Source organism: Nicotiana attenuata, unplaced genomic scaffold (assembly GCF_001879085.1).
Source record: "Nicotiana attenuata strain UT unplaced genomic scaffold, NIATTr2, whole genome shotgun sequence".
In the NCBI taxonomy this organism is placed as follows: domain Eukaryota; kingdom Viridiplantae; phylum Streptophyta; class Magnoliopsida; order Solanales; family Solanaceae; genus Nicotiana; species Nicotiana attenuata.
In genome coordinates, this window is record NW_017676480.1 from 10892 (window position 1) to 36876 (window position 25985).

General features: G+C 34.6%; 3 protein-coding genes across 3 annotated transcripts; 1 reads left to right on the forward strand and 2 right to left on the reverse strand.

Moving 5' to 3' along the window:
- Nucleotides 1–10248: 10248 nt before the first annotated feature.
- On the reverse strand, nt 10249–11840 carry LOC109221034. The gene is made up of 2 exons (XM_019385495.1): nt 10893–11840; nt 10249–10545 (listed from the first exon to the last, which is right to left on the reverse strand). The coding sequence occupies exons 1-2, from the start codon at nt 11838–11840 to the stop codon at nt 10249–10251; spliced, it is 1245 nt and encodes a 414-aa protein (XP_019241040.1).
- A 6273-nt stretch (nt 11841–18113) lies between these two features.
- LOC109221035 (probable xyloglucan 6-xylosyltransferase 5) lies at nt 18114–21958 on the forward strand. The gene is made up of 2 exons (XM_019385496.1): nt 18114–19855; nt 21493–21958. The coding sequence occupies exon 1, from the start codon at nt 18458–18460 to the stop codon at nt 19817–19819; it is 1362 nt and encodes a 453-aa protein (XP_019241041.1). The 5' UTR covers nt 18114–18457; the 3' UTR covers nt 19820–19855; nt 21493–21958.
- Nucleotides 21959–22728: 770 nt separating this feature from the next.
- Nucleotides 22729–23947, reverse strand: LOC109221036. The gene is made up of 2 exons (XM_019385497.1): nt 23161–23947; nt 22729–23047 (listed from the first exon to the last, which is right to left on the reverse strand). Exons 1-2 carry the CDS (start codon nt 23812–23814, stop codon nt 22964–22966), a joined length of 738 nt encoding a protein of 245 aa, XP_019241042.1. The 5' UTR covers nt 23815–23947; the 3' UTR covers nt 22729–22963.
- Between the last annotated feature and the right edge of the window lie 2038 nt (nt 23948–25985).

Sequence of the window (25985 nt, forward strand, 5' to 3'; positions counted from 1 at the left end):
CCCCGGGACCCCAACCAATCATACCAACCAGTCCCAAAACACCTTACAGACTTGCTCGAGGCCTCAAATCACATCAAACCACACGAAAATCATGAATTACACCCCGATTCAAGCTTCATGAACTTTAGAACTTCCAACTTCTACTTTCGATGCTTAAACCTATCAAATCAAGTCCGATTGAACTTAAATTTTGCACATAAGTCATATTCGACATTATGGACCTACTGCAATTTCCGGAATCGGATTCCGACTCCGATATCAAAAAGTCCACTTCCGGTCAAACTTCTCAAAAACCTTCAAATTTCTATCTTTAGCCAAATGGCTCCAAAATGACCTACGGACCTCCGAATTCATTTCCGATCGCGCTCCCAACTCCAGAATCACCATACGGAGCTATTCCCGGACTCGGAATTCCAAACGGACATCGATAACACTGAAATGCACTTCAAGCCAAACTTAAGAAATTTCTTCAAAAATGCTAACTTCCACAATAGGCGCCAAAACGCTCCCGTGTTATCCAAAACCCGAACCGGGCATACGCCCAAGTCCGAAATCAGCCTACGAACCTGCTGGAACCTTCAGATCCTGATTCCGAGGTCGTTTACTCAAAATTCCAATCCTAGTTCATTCTTTCAACTTTAAGCTTCCGAAATGAGAATTCTCTTTCCAAATCAACTCTGGACTTCCCGAAATTCAATTCCGACCACGCGCACAAGTCACAATACCTGAAATGAAGCTGCTCACGGCCTCAGGCTGCTGAACGGAGCGCTAGAGCTCGAAACGACCGGTCGGGTCGTTACAGAACAACTTTTGGCATGGTGGAGGGAGCGTGGCAAGGCTTTTCCAACACTTTCAATAATGGCCCGAGGTATCCTGGCTATTCAAGCATCATCCGTAGCATCGAAAAGTGCTTTTAGCGCGACAAGATTTCAAATTGGAGATCATAGACATTCATTAGCGGAGGACAACCTAGATTTCTGTATTATTCAGAGATTTGATTAATTCAGAAAGAAGAAATTTTGGTTTTGAAAAATTAACCACCAGGAAAGAAAAAGAATATAATGAGATACTTAGCACTGGGAGCGATAATGGCATGAAACTCGTGGAACATCAATCAACATTGCCAATTACAGAACAATGTCCGAGAGAAATTATGATAAGTTACAACAAAGCTATATAGGAGCTTAAAAATATTAGTATGATAATTCGCAATTGGCTATTAAGAGCCTAGTTCAAACAGAATCCTTCCTAGAAAGGTGTCTATTAGGTGCTCTTCAAAAGAATTATATTTTGTATGTGAGATTTGAAAGTTCTATTAATAAAATAAAAGGCTCTAAGCGTTGATTTTTTTTTTATGAATTGTCTTACAGTCTTACGTAGTTACTTAATGTCTTGAAATTATATTAAATAAATTATAACTCTATTATATTACTAGAATATTTTTTTACAAGTCTTTTGTTCTAATATTTTATAATTCTTTACTTAGTTTCCTAATTTCCTTATAACTTATTAAGTTTTAACTTTTAAGTTTATTAAATAAGTCAAAAAACTAGCCATTGCAAACTTTAAAAACTTAGTCATTGTCAAAAAACTAGTCACTGCCAAACTTAATGCTTAAATTTTTTTTTTAAAATGGCCCACTTAAGGCCCGCGAAATCGTCCCGTCCCGTCCCGTCCCGTCCCATTTGTTAGCGGGATGAGATGGGCCTACCATTTCGTCCCGTTTATCCCGTCTCGTTTCGTCCCGTCCTAGTTAAATATCGTTCTGTCCCGTCCCGTCCCGTTGGACAGCCATAGGCTCAATAGTTATTGGAGACACGAAATTCTTGGAAAAAATAATCTTGTATTACATTTTCGTTCTCAATTAAAACAACTTAATTTGCTTTTTGTATTGTTCTTAATTCTGTCCTCGGAGACGCTGTTCTCGGAGCTAGGCTTGCCATCTTCTTTGATCTTAATCGCTAAGTCTTACTTTTAATCTTGTTCATTCCTCATTTTTTGGATGAAATCAGTTTGCTTGTCTATAGACCACATAATAAATTCAAATGTACCATTTTACGGGCAAACATCAATAACTTTCTTTTTCTCCAAACCAAAAAAAACTTTACTTTTATGCATATCAAATATATCAAATGATTGTTTTAAAGATTGAATTTTCTTTCAAATAGTAATTAACAGGAATATAGGTAACAAATCGGCCTCTCAGGATAATTCAACATATTATAAGACATTATTTTTGATTTATTTTAAGTTACTACTAAGCAATACTTATTGATATAGATTTAATTGTAATTGCTTTTTACATCACATGATTGTGTAAATATTTCATATTTTGTAATTCACAGAACTTAAGTTCATTTTAAATAATTTAGGGATTATTAATATCAGTATTATAACTACAATATTGTAATCTCAATATAACTTCATCTACGAATCAAACGAGCCTGAATAGTGTAAAGAAATATACGGAGATCTTTCCGTTGATAGATCAGAGAATCCCACTTGAACAAATTCTTAAATGTTAGGTTACTACCTGCTTTTACGGAAGAGGTTTACTTTGTACAGTCCGAAGGTTATTTAGATTGGAATCCAGAGCTCTAAGAACGAAAAGGTTGGTGTGACACCACAGCTATAACTACTGGTGCTTGAAATTAGATTCGAAGGTCGCTATTGAAAGCCTTTTTTTAGGTCCTAATAGGGAGGTGCCAGCTCAAAAGCCTTTGGTACTTTAGTCTAACAATATTATATTCTGAGGGGAAGTTACGCCATATGACTATCTACATGACCTCGTTACACTATATACTCTAAAGTTAAAAATTCTTAAAATAATTATTTCATATTAACTTATTTATCCTAACAATCACGATTTTATAGGATAATATCCCTTAAATGTAGCCATAAGCCCATAACTATAGATAGTGAATTGAATTTTGCTATTTACTTCTCTCCTATAAAGTCAATTACTCGAGTTTATCATATTCTTAGAAATCACGTTACAAACTCTTCAAAGTAAGAAAATTAAATATGCATTCCATAATAAACAGCAGTATTCAGTTTAAGCCATAGATAATATTCTGTTTATATATTCAATACATTTACAATAATATTCTTAAAATAAAGAGGCATATTGGTTTTTTTATATTGATAATATTTACTTTATATATTATTTAATTTAGAACTTAGAGCACTCACTACATCTATGATAGTATTCCATAACTACACAATGATATTCAATTTATATGTTATTATTATTCCACTCACGTTTTTAACTTAGTTTTCGATTTACAAATTAAATGTATTCCAAAATGTATTCTAATGTATATAGTATACTCAAAATATAATATTAGAATATTTTATAAAAGTGTCCAATTAAAATCTAAAAATTACATCAACATTTCTAGAATACACTACTAAAGAATAGTAGTGTTCCAAATAATTTTTAGCAATATAGCAATATTTAATCATAAAACAGAATATACTATTAATGTACTATATTATTAAAAGTGCTGGTTTGAATATTGTATTCTTCATAAGAATATTGTGGGATACTTGACTTGAATATTGTATTCTGTTTTAAAATATTGTACTATGCTTGCTTTCGGATATTGTATTCTAATATTTTATTTTTGGTTTGGTACTATTTATAATAATAACAATAATAATAATAATAATAATAATAATAATAATAATAATAATAATAATAATAATAATAATAATTAAAACTTACCAATATACTATTTAGTATAATAATAGTGTTCGTTGGATAGGTGAAATTGATCCAACTTGCTCCGTTCTAAGTTCTCCTCCTTTTTTTTGTTTACTCACAAAATAACTTTTCAGAAAATAAATGAAAGAGATTAAAAAAAAGACAAATAAGAAGGGGAAGACTTCATCAGACAAATAAATGGAGACAAGAGTTGGGCTAACACCATCTCGAATGAAGAACTAGAAGATTAATTATGGAATTCACAATTGGAACATGAAGATCTGAAATGAAAATTGTTTCATGAATAAGTGTGCATGTGGAGTTTCATCCAATAATTCCACTTCTCTCTCGATTGAATTTCAATCGGAAAAGAAACTTTATCGCCCTTTTCAAATATTTTTTCAGTACTATGGAAAGCCAATTTTCTCTTTATCCTTTCCTCCACTTTTTGCTTGCTATTTGCTTGAGAGGAAAACCTTGAAAGAAAGAGATTGTGTGATCAGTGAAAAAAACAATAAGAAGGAATAGATGGGTATACAATACTTAATAGAATTTTGAAAAAGATACGGTGTTTTATCCCAATGAAATGTTGATTGAAGATATCGTAAAAGAATTTCAGAGAGATAAACTAATCCCTAAAGGTGGGATATGTTTAATTGCATATGATGATATTAAAGATTTAAGAAGTAAATAAAATTTTATAAAGTAGATATAAAATGTAAAATAAATATTTTAAAAGTATATGAAGTTAACTGGTATTTTTAATGGGTAGACCGCGTAGATTCCTCTACTTTGACTGGTATAAGGCTGTACACATCTCTTAGGGAGAAATTCAAAAAACCAGATTTACAAGTGGTCATTCAAAAATAGCCACATTTTCAAAAATAATCGAAATTTAGCCACTTTCATGTAAAGATAAATCTGAACGAAAACACTGTTTAAAATCCGAAAAATACTCCAGTATATATACTGGAGTTCCAGTATAATATTCCGGTCCAGCATAATATATTGGAGGTTGGAGCACCGGTTCTCCAATCTCCAGTATATTATACTGGAACTTTCCGCGTGTTGGAGCTCCAGCATAATATGCTGGAAGTTCATACACAGGTGCACCGATCTCCAGTATATTAAACTGGAACTTTTCGTGTTGCAGCAAAATAGTGGCTATTTTTTAATGACTTTGTAAATGCTGGCTATTTTTGAATGACAAGTCCGAAAACTGGCTAGCCCATGCTATTTTTACCATCTCTTACTCGCCATGGGTCAAGCAGGACCTAATGGGCCAAAGTTCAGCATAGGTCAAGGTCTCCAGGTCCAACTTTAGACCCTAGCTAAGCTGTCTTGTGGACCCGAATCATCCCAAGTATCATACATCGGCTGTTGGACCCATCTACTATTCACTAATTTAAAACAAGGGATTTTTTCCTTCCTATACCATATATGAAAGTTTTTAACAAAAATGTGCATATTTTATATATTACCCGCCCAGTCCATATTTTACCTACAAAATTTGTACCATTCGACTATTAGGCATTAAAGGAGCAGAATATTCCCTAAAAAATGCGCTAAAATTAAGGAGAGAATCTTGGTGATAATTGATTCTACATTAAATTCAATTTTTAAAAAGGGAAAGGAGATTTCTCATCTGCGTTTTTTTCTCCAGAACTACAATTCAAATTACTAAAAAAAAAAAACGAACGAACAGCTCCTAAAAATAAGAACAGATTCAACTACTAAGAGTCTCGACGAGCTGAATTCAAATTGTAGAATTCAAAATTTTTGAGTTTCAACAACTCAAAGTTGAAAAAATCTGTTCTTCGTCGTTGCTTCTATCAAATTATCGATCAGATATATCTCTTCTTCATCTTTTCTTCTTTCAATCTAGAAATCCAAAAAAAATATCAACATCAACAACAAATCATGTCCAAAATCGCAATCATGCTATAATTTAATGGGGATTGGGATAATTATGGCAGATTTAGAGATTTTGAAGTTGATGCCATTGTGGTAGATGAGAATGCAAGCTACAGTATCCTGATTTCTACAATTGCAGAACAAGTATCAATTGATACTACAGAAAAATTGTAGAAATCAAATACATCGTGAAATCAAAATAGTAGATTGTATATAATTCGTAGATAAATTATAGTTAATTTGTAGATTGTAGATAATTTATAGATATAATTGTAGATACGTTGTAGATAAATTGTAGATAAACTATTTTATGATTGTAAATATTTTTATTGCTGTTTGTTATGTAATTCTAGGTGAGGGCTTCAACAGATCATATCCATACTGTGATAGATGGTGTGAAGCGATACATAAATCCTACATTATAACTACTATTAACTACAAAAACTCTACAATTATGTATAAAACCAGTTCTACAATTCAAACAAATTTACCTACAGTTTACCTACAGTGAATGTACAAATTACCTACAGTTTAAGTACCTAATATAAGAATAACTACAATTTACCTACAATTACAGGGCAAACAAGAAACACATCATCCACAATCATGTCTACATTATATCTACATTTTAGACTACAATTAATCTTGGAATGTTCTACATAAACTACAAATTAACTACAATTACACTACAAAGAGTAAATCTAGGTGAGGGCTTCAACAGATCATATCCATTACACTAAATCTACAATTACACTACAATTATACTGTAATTATACTACAAATACACGACAAACAGTAAATCTAGGTGAGGGCTTCAACAGTCAGTATTTCTAAGTCATTTGGAGAAGTTGTCGGCATCTTTTCATATTAGTCTCTTTACCAATAAATTTCTCATTTTTGACTTTTCCAGAAGAGGGAATTTTGTTTGGTACCCAAAAAAAAAAACTACTAAAGTGTATCTGTTTTTATTGTTTTGCTAGTTCGTGGCGTATTAAAATATTTGTTGCAACTTTTGATTTCATGTAGACTTTCAGAAAATCAGATCACATGCCACAATTGTTGCAGAGGAAATTGGCACGACATTCAAATATAATGAGATTTCGCTGGCTAATGCATCTCAAGGACATCTTTCGTTGATTGATCTTGCAATCGTGGATGAAGAACAAGAAAGAATGTGGGGTATGGGTAAAAACATGGGTGAGGGGGTGAGGGGTAAGGAGAGAGAAACGTGAGATATATGGATACCTTTAATGAAGGAGTAAAAACTGCCCATTAATTAGATATGGATACCTTTAATTAAGGAGTAAAAACAGCCCATTAATTAGACTCTTAATTAAGTATGGTATATGATTGGTAATTTGGTATACTAAGTGTAATTTACTCAAACCTTAAACATGTAGGGTAAAAAAGTTTCCTATGTGATATAAGAATGTAAAAATTCGTTAAAACAACTATTCAGGTGCCATATTGAAAAGGTTATCTACCGGCTAGGTCTCTATCAACTTAAGACACGGGAAAGAAAAAAATTAACACGTGAAATTTTGGTTTAAGATAATTCTGCAAATTAGAAACAAATTGTGGTTTTGAGATTATTATTCCTGTAAAGTAGAAAGTATAAGCACTTTGTGAAAAATGGTTGTAGAAGACTGTTATCAATTGCGCATTCACAGGTTTAAATGTAAGCATAAACTTAATTTATATCAGGATCTTTAACATGATAATCTTACACAAAATTGTTACAGAAAGAAAATATACCTGAATCGTAAGCCATCATCGTGAAGCGGAAGCGTTAATTGAAATTGGTTTCTCGCCCCTTATCCTAGCTTTCGTTACCGCCGACTTTAGTGATGGAAGAGAGGAAAAAAAATACGGTGGTAACCATAATGGGTGGGGAGAGGACCAATTTATAAAGGTTCTTATTTAATCCCGTACGTCCATCAAGTAACCGATCGGACGGATGAGATTCGCTCATTAATTAAATATTAATTATGGGCCTAATCTTATTGGGTCATATATACACGTAGGAAATAGCTTACATTCTCCCACTTGGCCCAATAATCACATAATATTAATATTTAATATAGGAACATTAGTTGTGCATAAACAAATATCTTCTATAATGTCCATCATAAATACCATAATACGATAAACTACTAAATGTGAGTTATGACGGTTATATATAATTTGTCTACATACTCCCTTCCATATACCATAACATTAGCAGCTCATCGTACCAGGTCCATAAGCTATAAAATATTATGGTCCACAATAATTTCTCATTGAGACTTATCCTGTAATATCTCAAAACAATAATGTGTACACCATTATGAGAAACAGGAAATCACTAATGTATATCAGAAACACATAAATGAGCTCAGAGTGTCAAAACATCATAAATACATCAATCATAAATGCAGCCAAGGCCCATTCTACGTACATGTTCTTTAAATATCTTTGGCTGTAAACCTTTCGTTAACGGATCTGCAATAATGAGATCAGTTCTAATATGCTCAAGTGACACTCTTTGTTTCTGAACTTCCTCCTTGACGGTAAAGTACTTTAATTCCATATGTTTAGCACCTTCGGAGTACTTATCGTTCTTGGAGAAGAATACTGCTGCAGAATTATCACAGTAAATTTTCAGCGGCTTGGTAATGTTGTCGACAACCCCAAGTCCTGAAATAAAATTTCACAGCCATAATGCATGAATTGTGGCTTCAAAACATGCCACAAATTCTGCTTCCATTGTGGATGTAGCAATGACAGACTGTTTGGTGCTCTTCCACGATATTGCTCCTTCAGCTAATTGGAACAAATAACCAAACGAGGATTTTCTAGTGTCAATACATCCAGCGAAATCTGAATCCGAATATCCAACAACTTCCAAATGCTTGGATCTCTTATACATGAGCATGTAACCCTTCGTTCCTTTCAGGTACCTAAACTTTCTTTGCAGCTTTCCAGTGATTAATTCCTGGGTTACTCTGATATCTTCCTAGCATTCCGACCGCAAAACTAATATCCGGTCTTGTGCAGGTCTGAGCATACATCAGACTACCAACAATTGAAGAGTAAGGAATTGATTCCATTTCTTTTTGTTCTACATCATTCTTAGGGCATTGCATGAGACTAAATTTGTCCCCTTTTTGAATTGGAACAATTCCTGCTGAACAATTGTTCATGTTAAATCTCTCTAGAACTCTTTCGATATAGCCTTTCTGAGACAATCCCAATAGTCTTTGTGATCTATCACGGAATATTTCTATTCCTATCACATAGGATACCTCACCCATATCTTTCATTTCAAAATTCTTAGAGAGAAAATATTTAGTCTCACGCAATATGCCTAAATCATTAGCACCAAGTAGAATATCATCAACATATAGGACTAAAAATATAAACTTGCTCCCACTGATCTTTTGGTATATACACCGATCAACGGCATTTTCCACAAATTCGAAAGAAGTTATGGTATCATTAAACTTTATATACCATTGTCGTGAGGCTTGTTTAAGTCCATATATTGACTTCTTCAGTTCACACACCATTTGACCTTTTCCTTTAGTTTCGAAACCCTCTGGTTGGTCCATATAAACTTCCTCCTCGAGGTCTCCATTAAGAAAGGCAGTTTTCACATCCATTTGGTGTAACTCTAAATCATAATGAGCCACCAAATCCATAATAATTCTTAACGAGTCTTTCTTTGAGACCGTTGGAAAGGCCTCTTTATAATTAATGCCTCCTTTCTGTGTATAACCCTTGGCAACAAGTCTGGCTTTGTATCGTTCAATATTGCCATTTGAATCGCGTTTGGTCTTAAAGACACATCTACACCTAATTCTTTTCGAACTTTCTGGCAATTCAACAAGATCCCAGACTTTATTATATTCCATGGATTTTAACTCTTCCTTTATGGCATCAATCCATTTTTCAGACTCATTACTCTCTATGGCTTGTGAAAATGAAACCGGATCCTTATTAAGACCAATGTCAAAATCTGACTCTTGCAAATAAACCACGTAATCATCCGAAATAGCCGATTATTTAACTCTTTGAGATTTTCTTAATGGCATTTCTTGTGGTTCATTTGTGTCAGATATTTGTGAGTTAGTTTCTTCATGAAGTGTTTCATCCAAATGTTGCTCGGTGTTGTCAAAGTGTTCTTCAACAACTGGAACAATATTTGATATTTGTGTGAAAGTAGGCACATTCGTGGGTAATAGAATATTGACCCTCACCTCTTTTATTTCCACACTTTGATTTTCAACACTTCCACTAACTTCACCATTCTCAATGAATCTTGCATTACCGGTTTCAGCAATTCTCGAACTATGGTTTGGACAGTAAAACACATACCCTTTAGATTTCTCTGGGTAACCAATAAAGTAATCACTTACTGTTCGAGAATCTAATTTCTTTTCTTGTGGATTATAAACTCTAGCTTCTGGTGGGCAACCCCAAACATGCAGGTGCCTTAAACTAGGTTTCCTTCCTGTCCACAGTTCAAAAGGGGTCTTTGGAACTACCTTACTGGGAAACCTGTTTAATAAATATATAGCAGCATACATCCTCAATGATTTGGGTAATGAGGAATTACCCATCATGCTCCTAACCATATCCATAAGTGTTCAATTACGCCTTTCTGCAACACCATTTTGTTGAGGTGTTCCTGGGATAGTATACTGTGCACATATGCCATGTTCCTCGAGGAACTTTGCAAATGGACCTGGACATTGTCCTGATTCATTATACTTTCCATAATATTCACCACATCTATCTGACCTAATGATTTTCACCTTTCTATCTAATTGCCTTTCAACCTCATTAACAAATACCTTGAGAGCATCTGTTGCTTGAGATTTTTCTTCCAGCAAATAGATGTATCCATAACGTAAAAAATCATCGATAAAAGTGATAAAATATTTCTCTCCACCAAAAGATGAAACATCAAAAGGTCCACAAATATCGGTGTGTATAATTTCAAGAAGCTGGGGGCTTCTTGTGGCACCTTTCTTATTATGCTTAGTTTACTTTCCCTTAATGCAATCCAAACCTATAGTAAGATCAGTAAAATTTAGATTCGGAAGAATCTCATTCTTTACTAATCTTTCTAACCTTTCTTTGGATATATGACCCAAACATCTATGCCACAAGTAAGCAGAACTTTCATCTAGTGAACTACGTTTAATTCCAACATTATGTTGAATAGTAAGAAGGGATTCAGAAAAACCAATATCGAGTTTCAATTTATATAAACCATCACTAAGAAAACCAGAACCATAAAAATATCATTCTTATATAAATTGAAACATCCATTTCCAAACTTTAAATCAAATCCAGAAACATCAAGTCTTGAAGGAGAAATCAAATTCCTAGAAACTGAAGGTACATAAAGAGTCTGTAATAGATCAAGGTGACGTCCAGTCTCCATGATCAAACGATAAGTCCCTATGCCTTCAATTGGAGCCTTCATACGATTTCCCGTGAACAAGAAATCCTTATTTGGATTTGTAGTTTGGATCGTAAGGAATCCCTGCAACGTAGTAGATACATGAGCAGTTGCACCAAAATCGAGCCACCAAGTATTATTAGGAACTTCTATTAAATTTGATTCGAAACATACAAAAGCACTAATTGTACCTTTCTTTTCGAACCAAGCTTTACGTTTCAGGCAATATTTCTGATCGTGTCCTTCCTTGTAACAGAAACGACACGTATCTGCCTTATGTTCCTTCTTAGCATCCTGTGGAGCTTTAGCAGGTGCCTTCTTCTTCTTGAGCTTGTTGGCCTTCACTTTAAGTCCTTTACCAGCTCCTTGACCCATGAGGTTAATTGAATGACTCCCTTGTTTCTTAAGTCTTGACTCCTCCTGAGTAAGCATACTGGACAATTCACTAACATTCCACTTATCCTTAATAGTGTTATAGTTAATTTGAAAAGGTCCATACTCGGGAGGCAACGAGTTCAGAATAAACTGAACCAAGAAGGAATCATCCACTTTCATCCCCAAGGTCTGAAGTCTTGCTGCAATGTTAGTCATCTCGATGATATGATTTTGCATACAACATGACCCATCAAACTTCATGGTCGTGAGTTCAACCATTAGCGTACCAGCGAGAGACTTATCTGCAGAACGAAAACGTTCTTCCACAAACTTTGGGTATTCCCTGGCACTATCTGTTTGTGGAATAGTACTCTTAATGTTGTTGGCAATATTCATTCGCATAACATAAGGCTTAGCCTGTTAGAGCGTTCCCATGCTTTATAGAAAGACTTCTCATTCGCACTACTCGAATCAGTAATGGCAGCGGGCTTATCATTCAGCAGAGCCTAGTCAAGATCCATCACACCTAAGTGGAACTGGACTTGTTCATGCCATTCAGAGAAGTTCAATCCATTGAGCACAGTAACAGACGAAGTAAGCGAATGAAAAGGAATAGCTGCAAAATAGATAATACATGCTCACAAATCAATATGGATTCAACAAAACAGTTAAAGCATATCGCAATTCTCCTTTGGGTAAATACTACGACACATTATCATAATTTAAATGACATTTAGTCTTTAATAGGTAATTAAATATTTTTAACCAAATATATATGCCATCTTTGGACAGACAATATATATTTGACTAAGAATATTAATTTACCTCATCATATTCACTATTCATAGAATAAATGATGCACCTTTGGGTAAATCCTTAAGTTCTAGCAATAGTGAAAATTAATTTTGTCCACTAATTTTTAGTTATAGGCATTTCGTTAATTTTATGGATAAATTATAATTTTATGTATGCATATTTTTCATGAACATACTAGTTTAGCCACTTTGGTGACTAACAAACTATATAAACTTAAATGCACACATAAAATAAATATATGAAGATTTTATGCATGTGAATATTTAAACAATCTATTTTGATCACTTTGATAACTAACAAACTATATAAACATAAATCACATACATAAAATAAATAATAAAGGGCTTCACCAACTTAATAGCCCAAAACAAATTATTCATAGCCCAAGAAAATTAATTATGTCATATTGGAAGGACCTAAAATCAGTCTCCGCAATTATTAATTAGCTCCTTACTAGGATTGGCGAAACTAAATTTAATGGGCAAAAGTTAGTGGGTTTAAACTGAATCGCGACATTAGGGCATCATTAACAATATTCATGTTTCATCATATTCTTGCACATTAACGCAACTTCTGACACCAAAATTGTTCTATACTAGAAAAATATTTTCAAGCCACTTTTGGAGAATAATAACAAATAGAGCTGTCAAACGGGCCAGTCCAGCCCAACCCAGTCAAAGCCTCACGGGCTTTTCAATTTGGTGGGTTGGGGCGGGCCGGCCCTTCATCTAAATGGGCCTTAAAATGACCAGCCCAACCCAGCCCTAAGAGGCAGCGGGCTAGGGCGGGCCGGGCCTTTAATTTTTTTTTTAGAATTTTTTTTTCTTGATATCTTTAAATATTTTTCGTGACATAGTCTCTTAATCATATAAATGACTTTTGTTTGTTTAGAGCGTACAAGAATCTTGATATTTGACAAGGAATCTCATAATTGAAATGCAAATTCTATATCTCTAACTCTTCTTTTTTAACGTTACATGAATATTTTTTAATATTTTTCTTTCACTTTCCTCATGTTCAGGGATTGTTTCAATAAGTTTATATGTTGAGGTTTTTAAATTTAGGTTTAACATCATTTGCTAATTTTATCATTATAGTCCATAAAAAATTTAAAATTCATGAAATTCGTTAGTGTTGTCAATTTTCTTTGGGTATTAAAACTTGATCTTTTTTTAAACTGAAGAGCAGTTTAATTATTAATAATATATTAAAGTAACCAAATCAATCATTGGCCACTTAAAGTAATATTTTCTTTTGAAGAAAATTATTATTGGCCACTTAAAATTTTCCTATTTCGTTGCTAATTAAGCAAAAGAAAAACTAATCTTGTCACACTACATGCATATCAAAAATCTTAATTCTAGTTGATATGGACGGGTAAATGAGCAATTTAAGGTTAAGGAATGAGAATTATAGTTAATAATTTGTTTAGTTTTTTTTTTTTTGAAATATTAAATATTTAAATTTGAATTTAATTAATTTTTGGCCCACGGGGCTGGCCCAGGCCCAGACTCGGTGAACCCTCAAGGGTCAGCGGGCTGACTTGGGCCGGGCTTATAAGCCTCAATTTTAAATAGGCTAAAAAATCCCAACCCAACCCTACTCAATAGCGGGCTGGATTGGGCTCGCCTCACGGGCCAAGGTGACGGCTCTAATAATAAACATCAAATTTTAACCAATTAAAACAGTGAACAACAATGGATAATGTTGGTTTGGACTTTTGTTATTCGGAAAGAGATCATCAAAAATTAGTCCAAATTCACTTATATATTAAAGACACAGGATTATAAATCTTTAGTGTTCAAACCTCAAATTGATATTTACTTTCCGCCTAAGAAAGTAACGACAATTACAGTTAAGACTTGGAAGAACTTTCACTTGTTTGCCTTTTGATTTATTTATTATTTTATCATCTATCAACCAAGATTTAGAATCCCAGCAATCATGATTGAAAGTTTAAAACAAAAAAAAAATAGTTTCTAATTGCCGAAGATAGCACATGATTTCTGAAGCGGTTCACAAATATGTAAAATTCGTTTACGAAGATTATCCGTTCAAAATCCAGGCTACTGATACCACATGTAAGCATAAACTTAATTTACATCAGGATCTTAAACATGATAATCTTACACAAAATCGTTACAGAAAGAAAACATACTTGAATCGTAAGCCATCATCGTGAAGCGGAAGCGTTAATTGAAATTGGTTTCTCGCCCCTTGCCCTAGCTTTCGTTACCGCCGACTTTAGTAATGGAAGAGAGGAAAAAAAAATACGGTAAGCCTAATGGGTGGGGAGAGGACCAATTTATAGAGGTTCTTATTTAATCCGGCACGTCCATCAAGTAACCGGCCGGACGGATGAGATTTTCTCATTAATTAAATATTAATTATGGGCCTAATCTTGTTGGGCCATATATACACGTAGGAAATAACTTACATTAAATGGTTTCTTTAAGTAGTATAATAATACGAGAACAGTGTTTTCTAACTACTGCGTTCCAAGTGGGAGCATTTGCATCTATACCCGCTTTTTGGCTCACGTTTCACACTGCCTGTATGAACAAACAAACTTTGCACAACCAGCTTATGTAGAAAAGATTCCATATTCTATGCCAATATATTCGTGACATCCACGTGCTGAGTCAAACTGCTCCCACAGGCACGCATGATAAGGGGGTGTGGGGACAACCAGGCCACCACTTTTACCAGATATGGGTCTGGACGACCCAAGAGCCCGCCACTAACTTGTACCCGCTTTGCAAAAAAGATTGCAGGCGTACCCACTCTTTCGCGTAACTTCAGCATACAGGCCTTAAGTAGCAAAGGCAATCACGCAAACTTTAGCATTCTAGTAGACGCGCCTGAAGTAGCAAAAATTGCTGAACCAAGTGCGCTTAAGTTTTTGTTTGTAATTGCTGAACTTAAGCATTCTAGTGAGAAGTTTTGTTCTCTATTTGTTTAAGTTTTTATTTGTAATTGCTGAACTTAAGCATTCTAGTAGCTGAAGTTTTGTGATACTGAAGTTATTTAGTTCATTTATAAAAACTTCAGCACTAAATAAGCTGAAGTTTTTTTTGTCCTGGATTCATTAGTTTTGTCATAAAGCTTTTTAAAAAACTTCAGGAGAAGATGCTGAAGTTATTTAGTTTATTTATAAAAACTTCAGCACTAAATAAGCTGAAGTTTTTTGTCCTGGATTCATTAGTTTTGTCATAAAGCTTTTTCAAATACTTCAGCAGAAGATGCTGAAGTTATTTAGTTCATTTTGTAAAAATTTCAGCATTAAATAAGCTGAAGTTTTTTTTGTCCTGGGTTCATTAGTTTTGTCATAAAGCTTTTTCAAAAACTTCAGCAGAAGATGCTGAAGTTATTTAGTTCATTTGTAAAAACTTCAGCACTAAATAAACTGAAGTTCTTTTGTCCTGGATTCATTAGTTTTCTCATAAGCTTTTTTAAAAACTTCAGCAGAAGATGCTGAAGTTATTTAGTTCATTTGTAAAAGCTTCAGCACTATATAAGCTGAAGTTTTTGAAAAAACTTTCTAACATACTACATAAATAATCACCTTATTCTTTCATAGTGTATTACTACTATAAAATAATCAGATTGGCAACAGTATCTAAATCATAAAATTTTGGAAACAATAAACGTGAAAAGAACAGAATTATCATGAAAAGAATCACTAAGTGTGACCTTAAACTTTCCGTACGTGGAAATATTCACAAATTATTGTCTACTAACTTACGTAATTATTTATAATTTGTTTTTAAATAATCTGATAAACATACTTATGGCAATCATCCCATGAACTGAAGTTTCATAGCAGCACCAACAACAGCAAAAGAAAGAAGAAGAAAAAAATGAAGGAGGAGAAAGGAGACTGAAGTTGTTTAAAAAGTGGATACAAGTTAAAACATTTAAAAAAAATATGTATAAATTAAATGAGGGCGACCAAATAAGACGCCCGTGCAATTTGTACTTGCAGGTGGTCCTTGCTGTCCTATAGATTTTTGTGTAAAATGGAGAAGTATGGACATACAAGTAAGCACATATTTTTCAAACCTACCTTCACCTTTATTTGGCAAGAGTTTAATGATTAGTATTTCCTTTTGTCTAGAGAGAGGTCAACATGACTGCGACAAGAATTTTTTGTTAAGGAAAGTTAAAATATTAAAGAATTTAATACACAAACAAGTTAAGGGAATTCATTACAGTATATATACATTATCTTTTTTACCGTATTTACACGGTATAATATTCTAATGAAAAGAGTGTCAATTGTAACCCGTCGGAAAATGATGCCTTCGCCACTGAATTCATCGCTTAAAGCACCGACAAAAAAAAGCACTAACTAAAATTAAGTACGCTAACCAATGAATTATATTATCACTGGTATTATCATCAATCTAAGTACTTCTAGGATCACTGTAATGAGAGTTAAATAATTCCATCTGATCTTACCTCTTAGGTCTTAACCGCAGTATAGTTTTCCAACATTGTTTTTATTTACTTTCGAAATGGTTTATTTCTATGACCAATCTTAATTGCCTTTGGCACCAATTTTACAGTATAATATGAGGCCAATCTTGCTGCGAGAACTTGTTTTCCTTCTCCCATTAGCTATAACAGTGATTGACTTCTTTTGGCTTATGCTTTCTCCAATATATTAGTGTGATGTGATATTAAACCATTTATTGTCCAAAAAGAAAATTATAAGAATCTCGACAGTTAACGTGCATAAAAATAATATTATTTTATTGTACTTGGATGGGATCTAAATGGTAGTTTGGGCACATCGCACATGGTAAATGAGACAGGCCGCCGGCAAGATCTAAATAAATATGAGTGTCCATCAAGTTCTAAAGCTAATATCTCCGACTCCGCTAGCATTTTCGACGCGAAACATTAATTTATTTGTACAAAATTATTAAAATTGTAACAAACAAATATAAACCCATAAATGTTAAACTTATAGAACTTAAATTATGGATCAACTTTCTGTTTTTGTTGATAATTTAATTACCGAAAGCTGAGATCTTTCATTATTAGGTATTAAAATCAGACGTAATAACATAACAAAGATAACGAATCACTATTTTTGATTGAATCACACTATTAATGAGTCTTAGGAGTATTATATGACTGTTAGATTGAGTCATTGAGAGCTTTTATGTTTTTCCTATACTATAGAGCTCCTCTTAATAATTGTGACTCTGAACGACTAACATTTGAAATTCTATGTTTGTCTAATTCTTGGGGCCGTTTGGCCATACAATTTTTTTCACTTTTTTCAAAAAAAAAAAAATTTACTTTTTTTTCGAAATCAGAGTTTGTTCATGAAATTTTCAATTTTCATTTGAGGATGAATTTTGAAATTTTTCGAAATTTGAAAAACAAAAAACTCCAAAAGACTGTTTTTCAAAATTTTCACTTCAAAAATTCAAAAACAGCCCAAAAGTGTATTCATATCCAAACACAACTCTAATTTTCAAATGCCATTTTCACTTGAAAAATAATTCACTCTTTTCGAAATTTTACAATTTTTATGTCCAAACGCCAACTCAGTTTTTAGGTCAAAGGTGCTTCTATTCTCAAAATGGCTATGTGTACAATAGCACTTTGTCACTTCCTTTCAACTTGTCACACAAAATTCAAAAGAGAGGGAGAGAAAATCAGTAGAAAAGAGGTAGGACTTCTTTCGTCATTTGAAAAACGTGCAGGGGTGAAATCGGTATTTGAGCAAACTTGAAAGGAGACTGGTTATGACTATTTTTAAATGTTAGTTGAACAAATGGGAGGAAGAAGAACATGGGCTTCATAATAACGCGTTAAATCCAGCCCGCAAACAGCGGGATTTTTCAATATTCACCTTACTTCATCAAACTATAAACAAAAAACTCATAGCAGACTAAGCAAAATTAAGGAAACAAATCATTACAGTAATAACAGTACTATATTATAGTACTAATTATACTCAACAATTTACTGTACTTTCCTTCACCAGAAAACTACAGTCCATCGTCGGTGCTTGTCTCTTCCTTTCTTCTTCCCATCTGTCTTCTATTCTATTCTTTTCGTTCTTTCTCACGTAATTACACGCATTTGACTCTCATGACTCTAGCTTTTCTCCTCCTCTAAAACCCCCCAATTTCTCTCTATAGAAAGAGGAGCTGAATTGGGTGCTCCACAAGCCAAATATGGGTCCAGACAGCAGTTTCACAGCTCAGAAAAGAGGTGGTGGAGCACTACCTACCACCGCCACTCCCAACGGCGGCCGGGCCAGTTCCGTCTTACCTCGCGGCCGACAGATCCAACGCACTTTCAACAACATTAAGATAACTATTCTTTGCGGCTTCGTCACTATCCTTGTCTTACGTGGCACCATTGGTTTCGGCAGCCTCGCGTCCTCCGGAAGTGATGCTGAGAATGCGAATCTTATCGAAGAGACTAACCGGATCCTCGACGAGATCCGATCCGACACGGACCTGGATGACCCGGATGACCCGTCCGATACTTTTTTCCACCTTAATTCAACTTACAGTTTAGGCCCGAAGATTACTACTTGGGATGCCGACCGCAAATTCTGGCTTCAGAAAAACCCTGATTTCCCTAATTTTATTCATGGTAAGCCTCGTGTTTTGCTAGTAACTGGCTCTCCCCCAAACCCTTGTGATAATCCAATTGGGGATCATTACTTGCTGAAGGTTATAAAGAACAAAATTGATTATTGTAGGATCCACGGGATTGAAATAGTTTACAATTTAGCTCATTTGGAAAAGGAAATGGCTGGGTACTGGGCTAAATTGCCCTTGATTCGCAAGCTAATGTTGTCTCACCCTGAAGTAGAATGGATTTGGTGGATGGACAGCGATGCCTTATTCACTGATATGGTTTTTGAGATCCCTTTTTCAAAGTACAATGATCACAATCTTGTTATTCATGGCTACCCTGATCTATTGTTTGATCACAAATCATGGATTGCATTGAACACTGGTAGTTTTCTAATTAGGAATTGCCAGTGGTCTCTTGATTTGTTGGATGCGTGGGCGCCAATGGGGCCTAAAGGTCCTGTTCGTGAAGAAGCTGGCAAGGTTTTGACGGCTAATTTAAAGGGTAGACCAGCATTTGAAGCGGATGATCAGTCTGCTTTAATATACTTGCTGATGTCACAGAAGGATCAGTGGATGGACCAGGTGTTCATAGAGAATTCTTACTATCTACATGGATATTGGGCAGGGTTAGTTGATAGGTATGAGGAGATGATCGAGAAATACCATCCAGGTTTGGGGGATGAGAGATGGCCATTTGTGACACATTTTGTGGGATGCAAGCCATGTGGGAGTTATGGAGATTACCCTGTTGAGAGGTGCATGAAAAGTATGGAGAGAGCTTTCAATTTTGCAGATAATCAAGTGCTTAAGTTGTATGGGTTTAGACATAAGGGCTTGTTGAGCCCTAACATCAAAAGGATTAGGAATGAAACTGATAATCCGCTGCAGTATGTAGATCAGTTAGATCTTCGACATGCAAAGCATGAGAGCACAGGACCTCAGAGCTAGTGACTTCACCATCTTTCTGCACAGAAGAATCTGCAGGTATAAGAGACATCATTCTGGTTTCTTGAATTTGTTGGTTAGATCTGTAATGGACTCTGAAGTGTAAACACGTCATAGCTTTTAATTTTGTCATTAGTTTATTGTTTACCATATTGTTAATGCTCCGTTGCTATGGTTCATTTCTTTTCTTTCAAAGAATTTTTTGTGAGTGAAAGCCCCTATCTTCATTAGATTGTCGAGCTTAATACATGAAAACTCCTATTTGGCTTGTTAGTTGAATGTCCAACATTAGCTTTTATGCTGTGTATACTGTTTTTCTGTAGGGCTTTACCATCTAGTTAAAAGTGTGTTAATTGGCATAACTCTAGCTCTGCATTCTAGCAGAGACTCTTTGCAAAGATATTAGACATTTAAACTTAGCCTCCATCTTTAGGCCATAAAAGAAAGAGAGGAAAATGTGTTGAAACGTAATTTCTGTAGAATATGCTTGTCGTTTGATGTCGGACATATACTTGTTGGTTTTTTTCTCTTTCGAAACTCTACCATGTTTGAGAGTTGGGAGATTGAGAATCTTGGCAGTTCTTCCTTCTCTTCCTCACTCTGATGGCTCCCGTCTTCTAGTTGGTAGCATTGATGGCTTTGCCTGATCTTTCTAATTAGAAGCATGATTTACCTTAGGCTAGGGCCGTGGGGCGTGTGAGAGGGACTGGATAATGGAGGACTGCTACATTCGTCTTAACCACACAGCTTGGATTAACATGTTTCCTTCAACTTAAAATGTTCTATATCATCTGTGGTCTATTTCGATTATCTTTTCTTCTTATAAGAGAGGAGGGTTGTAGTAGATTGACAGTCCGTTTAATGCAAAAGAATGGTCAATTAATGATTTCTCACAATGCATTACATGTATTAGAAAGAAATCAATAACCAATCCAACTAGATTGGAATTGAGGCGCAATTGTTGTTTGTTTTACAACAAACTATCCTGTTTATGGATAGTACATCAAAACATCCACCAGAAAGTCTTGGTGTTTAGCTTTCTACTTCAACTCACCTTGTAGTAGTCACCATAACATCGTGCTGATTAAAGTATTTCCTTTGATATACAAATAGAGAGGCGGCGTATGTGTCTTAGATATCATTGTTCATCTAGCAGAATGGCCTAATCATGTGTGAAAATCTATGCAATGATGTTCTCACGGTCACCTATTAAATAAATAAAGGGTTTACATGCTATGGGCTGTGACATAGTTGATTTCCTCTGTTTACTGTCCAAATAATATATGTGAGGAATTTCTAGTGAATGTAAAACCACAGAATTAGTTGGGATGATGTTGGTTTTAAGACATTACATATTTGATATTCACTGTCATGCAAAAAGAGACTGAATATACTGCAAGTTGCACCAACTGTTGAAGCTAACCTGAAATCTGTGTGTAGACTTCCTATTCCAAAGTCATCCTATTCCAAAGTCATTCTCCTGCGGGATGCTTTAAAGAAGCATTGTGCATCAGGGAAAAAAACAATGCCTTCTCAAATAAAAAGAAGCATTGTGCATCAGATCTAACAATTGAATATCATTATTTACATACTCTATTTGTCCTCCATGCTTAAATATTTTCCAGAGTTTCTTGACCCTTTTTCCTTCCATAATAAGTATTTCTGATCTTCTGCAGGGTGCAACTAAGGTTTTGATCTGTCTTGGATGAAAATGGCACTCTCGGAATGAGGTGCGAGTGCTTCATCTGGTTGTTATACTTGGGTGGTGAAGCCTTGCATCATGGGGATTGAATATGCCTTTTATTTGTTCTCCCAAGGAGGAAGTTTGTGTTAGTTTTATTTATTTAGCAACATTTTAGTTTCTGAGAAAGATGACGTTTGAGCTGTATGAGATGATGTACTTGGAAAGGAACAGCTGGAATCAAATAGACTGAATAGAATTTGTCTAGATAGCTTCAACATAAGTTACTCACTCTTAACCTCCAGGACTAGGAGGTTTAAGATGTATCCCACTTGTATAATTGCAATTCTTGGTTGTTGTTTTTCAAATTTATGATTTTTTGGGTATATCATAGTCGACCATAAAGAAGTTATTTGAACTTGAAAATAAACCAGTATCAATACATCTTCTTTCATTCTTCAGCCTTTTGATCAGTCCATTATATTGATTTGTCCAAGCATATGATTGTTTGAGGGCCATGAAAATAGTGCATGGCTTTCTATAAGCTCTGCACAAATTATCATTTACAATGCCATTACATATAATCGTTGAAGCAAGCTATTCATAGAGATCATCCAGTCAATATGGTTTTATGATTCTATCATAAATCTTGCAGTTGATAGATATATGACTAATGAACAGCTAATCTCTTTCAATTTTTCCTCCAGTCATGGTCGGGAGTTCAGAACATTTAGTTACTGATCATGATCTCTATTAAAATAGTTAGAAATGAGACGTTTCCATGTAGTACTATTTTAAGTGTCTGAGTTATATTTGGGGAAAACGGAGAATGGAGGGAAGGAAAATAACTGAAAAATCAAATCACCACCTGACATTTGAAACTACTGAGTTTGACCAAATTGAGGCCATTCACTTTGGGATAGATACTTTTTCTTTGCTGGTGGTGGTGTAGGATTCCCTTTAACAAATGGATTCGCGGTAACTTTTTTCATCTTCCTCATTGTTTGCACCTGACTCTCCTAGCTTGAAAGGAATGGATAAGCGTAGGCTTTTTAGTGAATGCAGACCGCTGCTTATAGATATGAGATCAATGACTGGTTTTGGTCCTAGGTGTTATTTCATATCTCTGGATAACAGGACCCCTTAGGCCTAACTAGTAGTCACATCGTTGGCCATTTGCATATTCTGTAAAGTTAGAGATTCAAAGATCTTAAATGAAAGCGAGCAGGAGTATCTGAACAAACTATGAAGCTTCTATTCTAAGTACCATTTTATAGAGCATTTGTAACAACTGCGTTCCAAACTAAAGTATATGTCAATGGATTTTGGCCATCCTCATAAATGCCAATCATCATTCTACAGAAAACGCAGTCCATTTTGAGCATGATGGGTGTGTGCCTATCATCACTAGGTAGCTAATGACCATTATCCCTCGACTGCGTAATACTACATACTACTAATTTCAGCTAATTCTTGGACAGATTACCTTTGTGCATAGCCACCAATACCTGATTCATCTCTGCTATTTGACTTAAAAGTTGATTTATCCTCTGCACAAGAAAAACAAGCAAGAATTATAAACTCAATAATGTAGGTAAAACCGATTTTAAAACTTTTTAACATGGGAATATTTGCAAACATAACAAGGCCAAAATTGAAAGACCTCATCTTTCTCCGTAATGGTGCGTCTCAGCTGTTCCCTACTCTGTCTCGTAATCAATCTCCGTCGCCAACGAAAATACGCAAACACCACAAACATTGCTGCTACTCCATAGGGGGAGAGCACACTCGTAACAGCCCTTCGAGCTGAAGTGAAACCCCAGCGAAACATAGCAATGCCGTTGACTCTAGAAAACAGCACTTGCAGTCCCAAATTCCACCATTTTCCTCCATAACCATCTACTCTGGCTGGGGGTCGAGGACTATCTGGTACAGATTTCGGCGGATCCACGGCATTAGAATCTGAGGCAGCAAATGAGTAGGACGAATCATCGTTATCTCGATTGGAAGGTGAAAATGAGGATGACGACGACGACGACAGCGACGGAGATGACGGGAACGGCGGTGACGATGATTGGCTATGAGTTTTCCCAACAAAATTTGTGGATATATAAAGGTTCTCGTGGTTGACCGGAGGAAAGACAGCGGAGTCGCCGGCAATTTTATGGATTGAGAAGTCTCGGATCGCGACCAGAGAGCGAGTGGCTGGTGGTAGATCGGAAAGAGGTTGCGAATTCCTTATACGTTCCCATTTCTTAAGCTTTTCAAGCTGGGATTCTGCTATTGCGGCCTCTTCTTCTACATCCGCCATCACCATTACAGGCGCGCTTCACTAATCACTGACGGCCACTTTCCATTTTCCAATGGGAAGAAGTAGAGTGCAGTGTACTACTTCCAAATTTTAACTGGACATTCTATGGCCCAAGATGTTCGGCTTCGGTTGAATTCCCTATTTCCTTTCTGGCCCGACCCGAAACTAACTGAAATGAAAAGCTTTGCAATTTTGTAGCACCTTTTTTTAAATAAAAAAAATTAAATAAAAACCTTTTGGGGATCATTGTACTTGTAATAGAGCTTTTTTCTTGTATTTTTGGAAATTAACAACTAGTAACACCATTAACCATAAGAATATTATCCACGTCACACCCTATTATCGAGACCCTAGTGAGAATTTTAAAATAGTTTTCCCCCATGAAGATTGGATGTTTAATTTTTAATGCTTTTATAAGTTAACAACCAACAGTTCTATCAAGCCATTAAAATATTGTCCAGGGCACGCCCTGCTACTAGAGGTGTCAATGGATGTTTAAAAACCGATTAAATCGACCGAATCCGTACCGAATCGATTTTTAGGTTTTATTTAATAAAACCGTAGGTTTTTATATAAATCTATAACCTTACCGATAATTAGGGTAGGTTTTTTATTTTATGAAAATAAAACAAAAAAATACCGAACCGTACTGAATAAATTTACATGTAAAAAATGTATTTATATATTAAGTTTAAAAATAATAAAACATTAAATTTTTCTTGTGTCTTGGAATTATGAAAACAATTACGAGCCAAAAAGTAATAAACTCAAAATCATAATTCTCAAAATTTTCCTTGTGTCTTGTATTATATTTTTTTCCGTATGATTTAGATTTATCTTTTTGAATATTTAATCTTCTATAGACTTTATTCTTGAGTCTCAGTTCCAACTTGGTTAATATCTTCCACTCGAGTGATTTATATTTCCTTGTATTAATTTGTTTTATTTCTTTTACGTTGTTGTAGAGTAGTTGATGGATCTATACTCTAGCCATCTTTCATATTTTCTTAATTCATCACCCTTTAAAATGTGAAAATGTCTAGAGAGTTTTTGTTAAGTCCTATAAAAGTACGTATGTTATTGCATTCTACTTCTACTAGTGATTTTTATATGACATAAAAAAAATACCGAAATTAACCGAACCGTACCGATACCGAAGAGAAACCGATATGATAGGGACGGTTTCGAAAAGTCTAATTTTGGTTATACATAATAAAATAACCGAAAAATTGGTATGATATAAAATTTATAAAATAACCGTCCGAACCGAACCATTAACACCCCTACCTGCTACTCTACACCCTTATTGTTCTATCTATTAGGGATCGTTTGATATGATGTATTAGAGACCAAAAATATATGTGTTAATATTAGTATTATTAATCCCTTGTTTGGTAGTACTTTTTAACCTATGTATAACACCTTATTCAGTAATATTTTTATACATAACAAACCATGGTATTAACAATACCATAATTTTTAATACACAGATAAGTATGTAAAAAAAACATTATTGTCCTTTCAAAATCTTTTCCAAATACAAGCTAAGAATATAAAGGGTATTTTTGCAAACAAATAATGTTAAAAAACATGCAATGCATATTATTGTTAATACATCAAACCAAACAGTCGATAAAAATATTCTCAGCATTAATAATTTCAATATTACTAATACGCAATATTCAATACTATTCTTATACACCATACCAAATGACCCCTTAATGTATTAACTTTAGACCTTAGAAGATAATGCTTAGCACATGTTTTAAGATTCTTAGATGTGCGATTCATAATAATTTCTTTAAGTTGATATCTTACGCGTAAGTATCATTAAAGATTATGATAGAGTGATAAGTACTCTTACATATTCAATATTACTAATACGCAATATTAGCGCTTTTAACCTCTAAAGTGAAACTCTCCGACTCGAGTTCATATAAATGCCTTTATCTCCAAAGTGAAACTAAAAATGATTTTGGACGTAAGTGATGCGAGGTACAATAAACTGCAGTTCCAGTGTCACACCGTTGAACAAGTTGTCTATCATAAAGATACATCTACCTTACTATTCAAAATTAAATTCTTAAGATGAATTCCCACTAAAGACTTGGTTGTATAAAAGGAGATTGGACTAAATGCTCTTTTTTTCTTTATTCGTGAAAATTGCCGATTTAACA